The 14115-nt window shown below is 41.4% G+C and overlaps 1 protein-coding gene across 1 annotated transcript in view; it reads left to right on the top strand.

Moving 5' to 3' along the window:
* Position 1: 1 nt before the first annotated feature.
* AVL9 (AVL9 cell migration associated) overlaps positions 2 to 14115 on the top strand; it is a gene marked incomplete at its 5' end in the record, with an annotated part of 60308 nt that continues 46194 nt past the window's right edge. Inside the window, one exon of the mRNA XM_004702864.4 lies at positions 2 to 28. Within this exon, the coding sequence (XP_004702921.2) occupies positions 2 to 28 (27 nt within the window). The remainder of the gene's footprint in view (positions 29 to 14115) is intronic.

The following is a 14115-nucleotide window of genomic DNA, read 5'->3' on the forward strand; positions in this document are numbered from 1 at the left end:
CGGCTTCCACCACAAGAAGGGCTGCCAGGTGAGAAGGGTTCGCGCCCGCCCGCTGGGCCGCGCGCCGCCTGCCCGCGGCCTCGCCCCTGCACTTGGTTTCCAGCTGCTCTCTCCCCGCGCCCCGGCCCCCGCGCCCCGTCCTTTCTTCGCAGCCGGAAGATTGTATTGTGAGCGCGGTGTGCGGGGATTGGTAGTTTGTTTTTTAATTCTCCTTTGATGAAGCAGGAAGAAAGTATCGAAGATCGGCGACGGTCGTTCTCTTCGCTGTCTCCACTAGGTTTTTGGGGTGTTCACTTACTACGGGACCCTGTAGACAAATTTCCGCCAATGGACCCCATTTCCCAAGGAATGAGCTCTTTAGGCTTCCTTACCAACGACCTCAGGTTGATTGAAGCATTTGTAAGCGTTCTAGGGAAATCGATCAGACGTATGTACTGTGATCTTAAGGATTTACATTTGTCAATTGACGCTGCCCCTCCCACTTATTGAGTCTTAGTTGTGCGATCTAATCTCTTCCAGATCTTCCCTTTGGCCAAGAGATTGGCATCTCCAGGATCCGTTGCCATAAGGGAATGTGTATTTGTCCAACATCAAATGTGCGAAGTCGGTGTTGGTTTTTTTATTGTTTGTTTTTAAGGCGGTTCGCTGTTGGTGGAATACAGCATTTGAAATGGTGAACAAGAACAATGGAACATTTGCAACCTATATCTTGAAGGCAAAGGAACAAAATAGGAGCAGATTATTCAATTAGAGGGCCGATACCACAAAGCAATGATGTCATAATGTCTAGTAAACAAATTGAAATGCTTTTTTTCAAGTATTGAAAAGAATGTTTGCATTTTGCATACAGGTGAGGCAGCATCTGTTTCCTTGTATTACACACACACACACACACACACACACACACACACACGACACACTTTAGGAGACTTATTGAGGAATGTTAAGTTCTTTAGAGAACAGAAAGAAAAGTGCTAAAGGGAGTGAAAAGATGGTTATATTTGTGTTTTAAAGACTGAGGGACTTGAAAATGTTCCGTATTCCATGTCTCTTGTAAAAATGCTTGAGAAAGGTATTGTTCTGGATTGAATATTGTCCCACACTCACACACAAAAATAAGTTCTGTAAAGCCAACTCTCTGTCTGAGGTTATAATCTCATTTGGGAATGGGTTTGTTTTTGTTACGTTGTTGCTGCAGGATTAGTGTAGGGTGTACCATGACTCAAACCCTTTAGAGACAGAGATTGCGTCTTTTGAGATAGAGAGAGAGCATGCTAGCAGAGATGTGGGAAGAGAGAAGGATGCCGAGCCATATGATGACGACCCAGGAACAGACACTCAGAGGAGCCCACAGAGAGAAAGCCTTCAGGCAGAGCCACCACCTCAAATTTGAGCGTCTAGCCTTCAAAACTGTGAGAAACTAGATTTCTGTTTGTTAAAGCCCCTGGCTTGTGGTATTTGACTTATATCAGCACTCGATAACGAAGACAGATAACTAAGACAGATGCCACAAAGAAATGGCTGTTCACTGTGGCACTACCCAGTAGCAATGGGATATCCTTTTTGAAAAATGCAGCCCCATATTTAGAGGTAAAAGACCTTTCAGACTACCATGACAGGAACATTATTAGATTTTTTTATATTTTAAATGGAAAACTTTGCATTTTTTTAACTTAGTAGTTATTTTATGACTTTGGGTATGCTAAAAAAACTCCCAAGTTCACTGCCATGAAGTTGATTCTGACTCATAGTGACCCTATAAGAAGAGGGCAGAACTGCCCTTGTGGGTTTCTGAGACACTGTCACTCTTCTGGGGAGTAGAAAACCTCCCCCAGGGAGCGTCTAGTGTATTCAAACTGCTGACCTTCCGGTTAGCACCCCAATGCCTAACTACTATGCCACCAGGGCTCTTTTTTCTGTGGGTGTAGGTGAAGTAATTGAAACTCTGAGCGAGTAAAATGATCTTTCTGAGGTCATACTACAACACAGTTCTGAAATCAGCACTAGAATTGCTTCTGGCACTGTGTTTAATCTGTTTGGCTCTGTGGTTTCAGGGTAAACTAAGTAGGAGCCCACTTCAGAACCCAAAAAGGAAATATCTATATTGGCAGGAGATAAGATTAAAATCTCCTGATTTTTGCTATATAAAGCAGAGAACAAAAATACAGAGTCTATACCTGCAGTACTGGGAAAGTACATAGTATTTCCAAAAAGGAAAAGTTTATTTCTCGTATGAAAATATAATGTTGCTTATGTTTCAAAGAAAACAAGAGGAATAGTTTGTTAGAGGCAAGCTGCTTTGAGCTATCGTATAGCATCTTTGGCGCTATGGCATTTTAGGGGGATTTGCCTGGCTTTGGCTTCAACACCGATAGGAAGGTGTTATGCTGTTAACCCAAAGTTCAGCAGTTCAAACCTATCAGCCACTCCTCAGAAGAAAGGTGAGGCTCTCTGCTCCTATAAAGATTTATTGTCTTGGAAACACAAAGAAGCATCAGTACATGCTGTTCTATAGGGTATGAGTCATATTTGATTCAATGGCAGTGTATTTGTTTTAGGCTTGTAAAATGCGCATTGTGCCAGAGTTAGAGACCTGGGTAACATCTCAGCTTGTTCCTTCAATGACCTCCAGCAAGTCCAAATTGCTTAACACCTTTTTAACCTCATTTGCTACCAGAACACAAAGGCAAGGTGGGACACGCACGGTGTAGGGGTTGTTTCTATCTCAGGTCACAAAGTGGCTGGTTTGATTAGTGCTGAGTGGAAGAAGATAGCATTTTGCACGCCACCTCCCTCTTGGGTTGTGGCAGAAAATGAAGAGCTGTCTGGAAATTCTAACTGCCAGTCAAAGTTGATGTTGAAGACCTGTGCCATCAGAGGAGTCTGTGTGTTTTGTGTTTACCTTGCAGAATTTGCCTTAAGAAATGGTGATAATAAACACGTAAAAAAGGGAGAAAATGAAGAGCTGAGAACCCGTTGTATTCCTTTCCTCGGGCTGCAGTAACCAAGAACCATACACTGGGTGACTTAATAGAACAGAAATTCATTCTCGCATAGCTCGGTAGGCTAGAAGTCCTAACATTGAAATGTTGTTGACCTTCCTCCAGGCTTAGGTTAGAATCTCCATCCTGGCTCTACCAGCCTCTGGTAGACGCTGACACTCCTTGCTTTGAAACATTTCTCCAGTCTCTGCCTGTAGTTTAATGGTCTCCTCTCCCTCCCTGAATGGCTGTTTCTTATAAGAACACCAGTCAGAGTGGATTGAGGGCCCACCCTCTTCCATTGTGACATCACCTTAGTAATTACATTCACAAATAAGGTCATGTCTTGAGGTCCCAGAAAAGACGTGAATTTGGAGTAGAGGAACATAATCTAACCCAGTAGAGTTGTTCTAACTTGCACGTGCTTGGCAAATCACATTTGAGAATGAAGATAATCAGAGTCACGATGCACAGTGAGTAAAAGGGTCGTCTTTCAGATCTGTTAGAAAATTATCAATTGTACATACCAGCCTGAATCATGTCTTCTGTAGTTTTTACAAGAGTCAAACTTTTATACTCTTAGTGAAAACCTTACTGGTTCTCAGAAAACTTTTGGCTTACCAATAATTTGTGAATTTTCTACTGTTCCTCTAATGGGGGTTGGTTGGATGGCCCTAGAATTTCTGGATTCCAAAGAGTTAGGTGAATGGATGATTGATACAAAACCATTATGGAAACCCTCTGTGTTGTGTCTGGGTGGTGTCTAGGAGCTCCTACCAGAGCCCGTCTGGTCAGATCACTAGCCTCGTACTGGGTTGGCTGGTGAAATTGACAGTTAAGTCAAAACCAACGGAAACTTTGCTGGAGACTTTGAGCTCGAACAGGACAATGAATCGATGTGCATTTTGATTGGCAAAAAAGGGAAAAATAATTTCACTACCCTCAGTTTATTTCCCTACGGTTCCCCCACTTAAGTCTTAGTTTTTATAAAATATTAAGAACCATGTGATTTCGCCAGAAGAAAAGCCATATTATAAAAGCAAGTACCCCAAACACCACTGCCATCAAGTCAATTCTGTCTCAGCGGGACCCTATAGGACAGAGTAGAACTTTGGGTTTCTGAGGCTAAGTCTTTCAGGAGCAGACAGCTTCATAGTTCTCCCTGCAGTGGCTGTGGGTTCAGACTACTAGTCTGGTGGTTAGCAGCTCACTGTGTAGCCCACTATGCTATGGCACCAGAATTCCTCAAAAGCAAGTACCAACCTACTGTTATTATTGAGTCTGTTGTGATTTGAGGCAACCCTATATAGACTTCTGAGGCTGTAAATCTTTACAGGAGTAGATTGCCTCTTTTTTCTCCTGCAGAGTAGCAGGTTCTACTCACCATCACCACCAGAGCTGCTTAAAAGGAAGTACACTATCCTAACATTTCCAACATATAAATTCAACTTGTTGCCATCAAGTCAATGCTGACTCATAGCAACCCCAACATATATTAGTTCTTAAAAGATGTTCTTCACTTCTGTAAATAAGTCTTTTACCATGTTCTATAACTGTACTTTCTTAGCTCCCTCCCAAACCAACTACTTTTCATGGTTTGGAAACTATGTATGTCACATGCATAAGTTTTGCACAGAATGATTTTTCTGGAGATTATTCTTTTTAACTAGTATGTCAGGTGTTGCAGAAGTTCTTATTATGTAAGGTTTTCCCCAGGATCGATTAATCAGCTGCCTCATTCTGCATTTTAAGATATGACTTCCAGGTGTAAAGGACAAAAGTGCACTTGTGATTCTGACGGCAGAGGGTGTTAGTTAGTGTGAGGATGCTTTGCTAGACTCTTCTTCCAGAATTGTCACTGGCCACGTGGACCCACTCGGTCTTCTCCTGCCGAGAGGTTGTTCACAGATGCTTTCATAACAGAAATTTCCATAAACCAGAAACCTTACCGCCTTCAAGTTGTTTCTGACTCGTAGCGACCTTATAGGACAGAGTAGAACTGTCCCTGTGGGTTTCCCAGACTGTAAATCTCTCAGAAAGCAGACAGCTTCATCTTTCTCCCTTGGAGCAGCTGCTGGGTTCAAACTACTGACCTTGCTGTTAGCAGCCCAAAGTGTACCTCTATGCCACCAGGGCCCCTTTAAGATTCAGGTGAGGTGCAAAATAAAACCTTTGTTTGAAAGAAATGCCTTCGAGTAGTGTGCATGGTTACACATGACAACTACATGTAGGGGCATGTACTCTTTGTGGTCGAGCAGTAGTTTCATGCAGACCTCGGGGTAGGCAGCCTTCTAACACAGCTGTGCTGACACAGACTAGCCATGTGGAAGGCGTTTGCTTATCTTGCCTTTGTTAAAATTATTTATCTTGCCTTTTTTCCCTCACATTTACTCCCTTTGAAGTCCTTAGATGTATTTCAAGTGGAAAAATAATGCTTTCGTTCATTTAAATAAAGCTATTTATTAACTTTATTATTTGATCTTCTCTATTATTATAGGGTGTGTGTTTCTGAAGATCCCATGTTATTATTCCAGTGGCAATTTTTCCAGTTTGTTGATATATTCCACATGTAGACATTTAAGTGATTTTAAGCAGTATTGTGACATTTAACAGATTTAAAAACTAAGTAAACATAAATTATTTATTCCAATTCTTTTGTTGAAAAAATATTTTAATACAGTATTTAACATAAGGCTTCTTTCCTGAGAAACCCCCCTGGAACTAGATTCTTTGACATAAGATAAATTATGGGCACCTTCATTGTATAGTAAGTTTTCTTGTTATGATCCATATTTGCTCTCTGCCAGTAAATACACGAACTGTATTTGTCAAGTTAGCATCATGTTTTGCTAAATAATCAAGTTTATATCAAGTAAACTCTTTGGTTCTTTAACAGATGGGTTATACTTTTTAAAAGCTATTAATTTAACCAGGAATTGTTATTTTCCAAAGTGATAACAAAGGTGGTTGAACTTTTCATGGTTTTGTATACACAACTAGCAGTTGTCATTTTTAATAAACTGGTTTTACCAGTCTGCTTCTAAAATAGCAGAAGTATAAAAGAACTATGCCTTATTCTCGTGCTAACAGTGAATAAAAGAGTACCGGGTGGCCCTGCTGGGCAGACTTTGGACAGCTAGCTAGTCACAGGGTCGGCTGCTCAAATCCATCAGCCACTCTGAGCGGAGAAGAAAAGCTGAGGCTCCATCTTCCTGTACAGAGTTGCAGCCTCAGAAACGCTATGCAGGGGCTCTGTGAGTCAGAATGGACTCCGCGGCACTGTGTGGGTAGCAGTGAAGAGAGAGGCATGTTTTCCTGGGGGTCTGAGTGAACTGGTTACAGAAACATCTCCAAGGGTAGCTGAACGTTGCTTTGCAAATTCAGGAATGGGTTGAGGTAATTAGTGGATGGCTTATATTAAGGACAATTTAAGACCTGACCCACTCTGGTTATGGTGACAGATGACCAGCTGACAAGCATATTGTTTTGGCATCTGCTACTGATGGAATCCTGTGGTGACCATGATGGTGTGTGAGGGCGTGTGATTTTTGTTGGAGTAAATGGGCCTTTGGAACAGAAAAAAACAAAGTACTGGAGAGTTGGAGTTCAGGGGCAGAGCCCTGGTGGTGTAAACGGTAAGCATTCAGTACTGGTCAAAAGGTTGGTTGGTTGAACCAATCCAGTGGCTTGTGAAAGAAGGACCTGAAAATCTGCTTCCAGATTTGGTGGTGGTGGTGGTGGTGGTGGTGATGTCAAGTAGATAGAGACCCCAGATGACCCCGTAGAGCTCTGCCCCATGACATCTTTATGGGAGCAGATTACCAGCTCTTTTTGTCTAGGGAGCTGCTGGTGGATTCGAACCTCCAGCTTTTTGGTTAGCAGTCAAATGCTTCACGATTGTTCCACTAGGGCTCCTCTTTCATAAAGACTGCAGCAGAGAAAACCCAACGGGACAGGTTTACTCTGTCACATGGGGTCGCTTTGACTCGAAAACACCTGAACAACACCCAACAAAAAGAGTTTAGGGAAGAAGTTTTATCTAAACACTCTTTCAAACTACTAGCTTTAAGGAACCCTGGCGGCACTGATTAAGTCTAAACTGCCAACCACTCTCAGGTGGTTGGAACCCATCCGAGCCGTTCTGCTGGAGAAAGACCCAGTCATGTGCTTAAGTTAAGGTGACCATATGTCCCACTTTTGGTGGGACAGTCCCAATTTTTAACAATTTTTCCTGCATCCTGTGGCATTTTAAAAAAGTCCCGATTTTTGGAAAGAATGCACGACAAGCTATGGTATACAGTTTTCGGCTGCCATGTGGCTATTTCGCCAGGATATGAGTTTTATCAATGGTGTCCCGCTTTTGTCCCGCTTTACCAATGTTAAAATCCGGTGTCGCAACCCTTTAATACAGTTCCTCATGTTGTGGTGACCCCCAACCATAAAATTATTTTCATTGTTACTTCATAACTGTAATTTTGCCACTGTTATGAATTGGGCGACCCCTGTGAAAGGGTCGTTTGACCCCCAAAGAGGTCGCAACCCACAGGTTGAGAACCGCTGGCCTAGGTAACCTGTAGGGTGATTCTACTCAGTCCTATAAGGTCAGTTTGAGTCAAAAATCAACTTAACAATACTTAACAACCACCTTAAAAACAAAACAAAACATTGTCATCTAGTTGATTCTGACTCAGAGCAACCCTATAGGACCGGGTACAACAGCCCCTGTGGGTTTCTGGACTGTAAAGTTGCCAGGAGCAGACAGGCTAGCCTTATCTTTCTGCAGAGGAGCCAGTAGTGGGTTTAAACCTCCAGCCCTGTGGTTAGCAGCCCAGCAAGGAACCAACTGCACTGAGAGCTTCTTAGCCACAGCCTTGGAGATGCTTTATCCTTAAACAAGAGTCCATTGTCTGGCTCTCCTCGACACTTTCCTCTCCTAATATTTTGGTGATGGTCTGTTTCTGACTTGGACATGCTTGGTTTTTGGAGTTTTTTTGATATGCTGAAGTAGTGATCTCTGACTTTGACATGCTTGGTTTTTTGGGGGGGTTTGATATGCTGAAATAGTGATCTCTGACTTTGACATGCTTGGTTTTTTGGGGGGGTTTGATATACTGAAATAGTGATCTCTGACTTTGCAGGGCAGCAGTGTTAACCCTTAGAACAGCATGCCTCAGCAGTGTCAACCTTTGTAGTGGAAATTTAGAACTTTCAGGAAGATTCCGTTGTCCTATTACCATTTCTCCCAGCTAGTTAGCAATACTTAATTCTTCTTCCTTTAATTTAAGCCTTTGATCCCTAGTGAAAAGCTTATACACCTCAGGTAACCTTCACCTTCATGTTACAGTGTGATTTGGGGCCTTTACTGAGCAGTTTTGCTAGCAAGAGGATGAGCCCATCTACTAGGGATAAGGACTATAAGAGAAAGATGAAGGTATGTAGGGAGAGGTGCCTTTACCTACTTAATAATTTTGAGCAAAGCACAAACTCTCTGCTATTAGTCCATTCCAACTCATAATGAGCTCAAGGACAGAGTAGAACTGTCCCTGTGGGTTTTCAAGGTCATATCTCTATGAGAGTAGAAAGCCTCATCTTTCTCCTCAGAAGCAGCTGGTGGCTTTGAACTGCTGACTTGACAATTAGGGCAGTGCTAACCCCTTTGTGCCACTGGGGCTCCTGACCCTCCTTTATTTTCTGGTTACACTGGTGTCAGTAAAAATTCCTTCATTCCCTACCATATTTTCAGAGGATGTTATGTAAATTGATGTTTTGGGCAATCTTTAAGTAAAGCTATCTTTAAAGTTAAAAGTAGCATTTCTTAGATCAGAAGTAATTCACTTGTGTATGTGCTCACCCTAGTAGAAACAAATGAGAAAATATAGACAACAGAAGGGAAGGGAAGCAAGATAACACTTCTAATCCTGGACTCTAGAGAAATCTGTTCCTAGCACATCTGTTCCTATGACTAGTCCTCTGGTTTTCTTTAAAGATAATGTACTTTAAAAATGTATTGTATTTTGACAGAGTTTTGATTCAAGGAGAACCCATGTAGCGATAGTTGTATCTGTCCATATTAATGAATATTCAATAACAGCATTTAAAACTTGCTATATAGGGCTTAGGTGGCATGTCGGTTTTTTACTGTGTGGAACAGTGCTGCAGAAACACCCCTGTGGCTGTTGGCACCTTTCATTTTACTTTAGTTCAGACTTCATTTTAGCTTGTGCTTTAATGGAAGTCTTCAGATTTTTAAACAACATATTGAACACGATTTCAATGAACATGGGTGACTCTGCCTTCCTAGTAACCATTAGTCATTGTACTGTGACATTCTAGGGTTATTTTGGCATACAGAGTGTTTTGCATGTGGCTCTGACTTAGCGGGGACGTTGGGGGAGGCTACGCAGATATTAGCAGTTACCACTCAGTGTTGACACAATAGGTAGTGGTGGGAACCAGCAACAATTCTCCATTTGCCTTCATTAAATGTTGAGACTTACAAGTATGTCATTTAGGAAAAAGGGAGAATAAGTCAAAGAAACAATGGGTCTTCTCATTTCTTATATAATCTCGTCACATACTGCTCTAAATAAGCACGGTATTTTCAGAGACTTAAAAGCCACAACTTATTTAGTATGGGAACCCAGACCTCTCTTGGAAGCTAATGTAACTTAAGTACTGAGAGTGTACGTTTCCATTAAGTAAAGTGGCTTTGTTTTTTTAACTCTGAAAACAAGTTATGGTGAACTTTCTAAACTCCAAAAAGTATTCCCTAAATATAATCTGTGCTTGTTGTGAACCATTTAAAAACTATTCATGAGAGTTTATACAAATATAGTTTGCCACCATGCCATTTGTCTTTGTTGTTCTATGATGACATTATTAATAGCCACCATTTATTGACTCTTGGCTGTATAAGCATTACATTAGATGTGCTTATTTTTTCATTTGTTTCTCCTAACAGCCTCCCAGGTAATATCAGCACATTTTTATAGTGTTTTAGAGACGAGGAAATGGAAGTTGAGAGATGATCAGCAACTTGCTCAAGGTCATAGCCAATAAGTAGCAAGCTGGGAACTGGAATTCAATGCCTACTCATTTTCAAAGACCCATATTGATTTTTTTTTAAGTATGCTGTTTCCTTAAGTTGAGGGATAATTTATGAACACTTAACACACACAGACCTTAAGGGTGTAGCTCAGTAAGTCTTTACATGATGTGCACACCCATGTAAACACTACCCAGATCAAGATACAGAACAATTTCAATATTTTAGAAGGTTCTCACACACAAGTAAGTTCCCTCCTTCCAGTTAGTATCCACCTGAAGGTGTACCCCTGTGTCACCATAGATCAGTGTTGTCTCTCGTGCCAGACTTCTGTTACTCCAGTTATGTCTGAGATTGATCTTGTTGCTTATAATCAGTCATCGCTTGAATATACTATGATTTACTCAGTCTGCTATAAAGGACATATGGATGGTTTGCCGTCTGGGGCGATTACAAATAAAGCAAAAAGCATGTCATTTTAGAAGTTCTGTTTGTGTTTTAATTATTGAATTTTATTTAAGTCTGTGAAACTTGGACTTTTTCCCAGATAGTTATACACATTTGTGCTTCATGACCAAAGTGTTTACTTTATATGGAACCTAAGATAAAACAGGAGCTCTAGATTATCTTTTAAATAAATAATCCCGGTTAGTCACGTACACTTAAGATCCTTTGTGATAATTTTTCCCTTTTAACTAGGAGCTCACAATTATGAATGCATTTGAAGCCATCTAGCTTCCTATAAAGTAACTCTCAAAAACTAATTTTACTGGAAAGGAAACAACGTTCTTGTCTGCCTGAAAACTGACTGCTTCTCTGATCGTGTGAGTTATAGACCTGCAGCTACTCATGTTCCACAGAATGCTGTGTCAGTCTGGGGAGACTAGAGAAACAAATCCACGGACACACGTATGTGTATAAGAAAGAGTTTTATATACCAGAGCAATGGACATGGAGAAAAAATCCCAACCCAGTCTAGATCAAGTCCATAACTCCAATATTAGCCTATATGTCCGATACCAATCTATAAAGTCCTCATCAGACTCACGAAACGCATGCAGTGACGCCGAATGTAGAAGTCACAGGCCAGTGGTAGAAAGTCCTTGGATCCATGGCATTGGAAACATCTCAGCGCTGTCAGGGCTCTCTGCATGGCTTCTCAACACCCAGGACTGCATCAGGGTGGGTCCACGTGTATTGTCATCTGCTATGTCTCCCAGGGTGTGACAGAGAGAAGTGTCTCCAAGGAGGAAGTACTGGATTTCCCAGAATTCTCAGGAGGCCATGCCCACACATAGGCCTCATTGACTATGATCCGATTGACAAGCTAGACTCCACCCCTACACTCTTAATCCTCAAATTGACAAACAATTATATATCTACCACAAATGCCAAGTCTTGAGAACAGAGAGTCACTTTAAGTTGTGCAGTAGAGTCACACAGCTGTCAAGGGATCTCCTGAGTCTGGGAATCATAAACAAAACCCAATCCAAATCCTCAGAGAAACATTTAGGCTGATTGGTTTATTAGGGTTACTATTAGATAGTAAAAGTTCACTACCCCAAATCTCAGTTAAACTATGAGCTCAAGATGGGGTCTGGAAGGGCATATGATGTATAAAAAAATCTTGATGGATGTATCAAATGTCCGCCAAAGAAGAAATTTATTGAATCATGAACCCAGTAAATTTAAATATAAAAAGATACATAAATATAAATAATCAAACTTCAAATATCTACCTATTTATATCATTGGATATTCAAGTGGCAGGATCCACTTTACTTAGAAACTAGTCATAATATTTATATAACAGTTACAAAGGGAAAAGGTAAGAGGAAGGAAAAACACTAAACTGGCTGACTTCTAAGAAGTGCAAGCTGGACACAGTGCTTTCAACACAAGGAATGAAAAGACGTTTTGTCTAAATGCTGCATTTGAACTGTCCAAGAAATGGTGACATACGTCAGTCTTCTAGTAATGGTAAAAAGTACTGTGTCAGCAGAAGGACATTGGGCCTCCACTCAAGTACTCCCTCAATGCAAGAATACTTCTATTAAATTGGCATTCTATGATGCTCACCTTCCTGACACAACTGCTGAAGACAAAGTGGTTATCAGGCATCAAAGAACAAAAAAATCATATCATTGTGTGCTCACCTCCCTGATACAATCGCTGAAGACAAATGGGTGCATAAGCAAATGTGAAGAAAGCTGATGGTGCCTGGCTATCAAAAGATATAGCATCTGGGGTCTTAAAGGCTTGAAGGTAAACAAGCGGCCATCTAGCTCAGAAGCAACAAAGCCCACAGAAGCACACCAGCATTTGTGATCAGGAGGTGTCGATCAGGTATCAGGCATCATCAGAACAAAAAATCGTATCATAGTGAATGAGGGGGCAGTGCGGAGTGGAGACCCAAAGTCCATTTGTAGGCCACTGGACATCCCCTTACAGAAGGGTCTCCGGGAGGAGACGAGCCAGTCAGGGTGCGATGTAGAAATGATGAAACATACAACTTTCCTCTTAATTCCTAAATGCTTCCTCCTCCCCACTATCATGATCCCAATTCTACCTTACAAATCTGGCTAGAACAGAGGATGTACACTGGTACAGATAGGAACTGGAAACACAGGGAATCTAGGGCGGATGATCCCTTCAGGACCAGTGGTGTAAGTGACGATACTGGGAGGGTGGAGGGGATGGTGGGTTGGAAAGGGGGAATCAATTACAAGGATCTACATGTGACCTCCTCCTTGGGGGATGGACAACAGAAAAGTGGGTGAAGGGAGACGTCAGACAGTGCAAGATAGGACAAAATAATAATTTATAAATTATCAAGGGTTCATGAGGGAAGGGGGAGTGGGAAGGGAGGGGAAAAATGAGCTGATGCCCGGGGCTTAGGTGGAGAGCAAATGTTTTGAGAATGATGAGGGCAATGAATGTCCAAATGTGCTTTACACAATTGATGTATGTATGGATTGCGATAAGAGTTGTATGAGCTCCTAATACAATGATTTAAAAAAATGTTTTTAAGTACTGTCTTTCATAGCTTACAAATGAAACTGGTATCTTGTGGGTTCCATTTACCTGTTATCAGAAGAAAAAAATGGGGGTGGGGTGGTAAGAGGCCTACACCAAAGCAAATAATAGTGTATTATGAACTTTTGCTGTTTCCAAAGTACCCTTGTTTCATGCCTTAACAGTGAAGAGAAAACAGTGCAAACTACCATCTTACCAAGTAAACACACCTGTGGGCTCCACAGATATACATAGGTATACAAGATGGCTTCCTGAGAGAGGACAAGGCTTCCCAGTAATTCAGGGCCAGTTGCTCTCCTTTCCAGGCATCCCATGATGAAATTTGCCCTCTTTACAGCAACACTCTTTGTTTTCTTAAGAGCCATACGTTTTAGCACCAAAACCAAGGCTCTGTCATGTTTTCACTTAAAACCCTCTGGTCCTGGCAGATGTACACCTCCTCTCCAAATCTCTTAAAGAATCAGGACCACAAAAGGATTGGTATGAATTGGTGCTCACCCTCTCCTCTCCACTCCATTACATAACTAGCAAGTAATGACCACACTGACAGTCTCTAGGATGCAAATGTCTGTGTTACTAATGCTTAACATGCACAATCAACCAATTGTGAAGCCTGTTATAGAAAAAATTCAAGGTACTTACAAATGAGTGCTGTGTTGAGACAGGCAACAAAATAGTATAGTCCTGTGTTAAAGGTGTTTTACTGTATCTAGAAGTACTTCCTTAATGCTTAATAGTTTTTTAATCATTTTATTGGGGGCTCATACAGCTCTTATCACAATCCATACATCCATCCATTGTGTCAAGCACATTTGTACATATATTGCCATCATCATTTTCAAAACATTTTCTTTCTACTTGAGCCCTTGGTATCGGCATCTTTTTTTCCTCCCCCTCCTTCCCCCGACCTCTTGAACCCTTGATAATTTATAAATTATTGTTTTTTCATGTCTTACACTGACCAGTGTCTTCCTTCACCCACTTTTTTTTCTGTTGTCCATCCCCCTGGGAGGGGGTTATATGTAGATCATTGTGATCAGTTCCCCCCTTCTC

This window comes from Echinops telfairi, unplaced genomic scaffold (genome assembly GCF_000313985.2).
Source record: "Echinops telfairi isolate 266 unplaced genomic scaffold, ASM31398v2 ScPeMD7_23;HRSCAF=83, whole genome shotgun sequence".
NCBI lineage: Eukaryota > Metazoa > Chordata > Mammalia > Afrosoricida > Tenrecidae > Echinops > Echinops telfairi.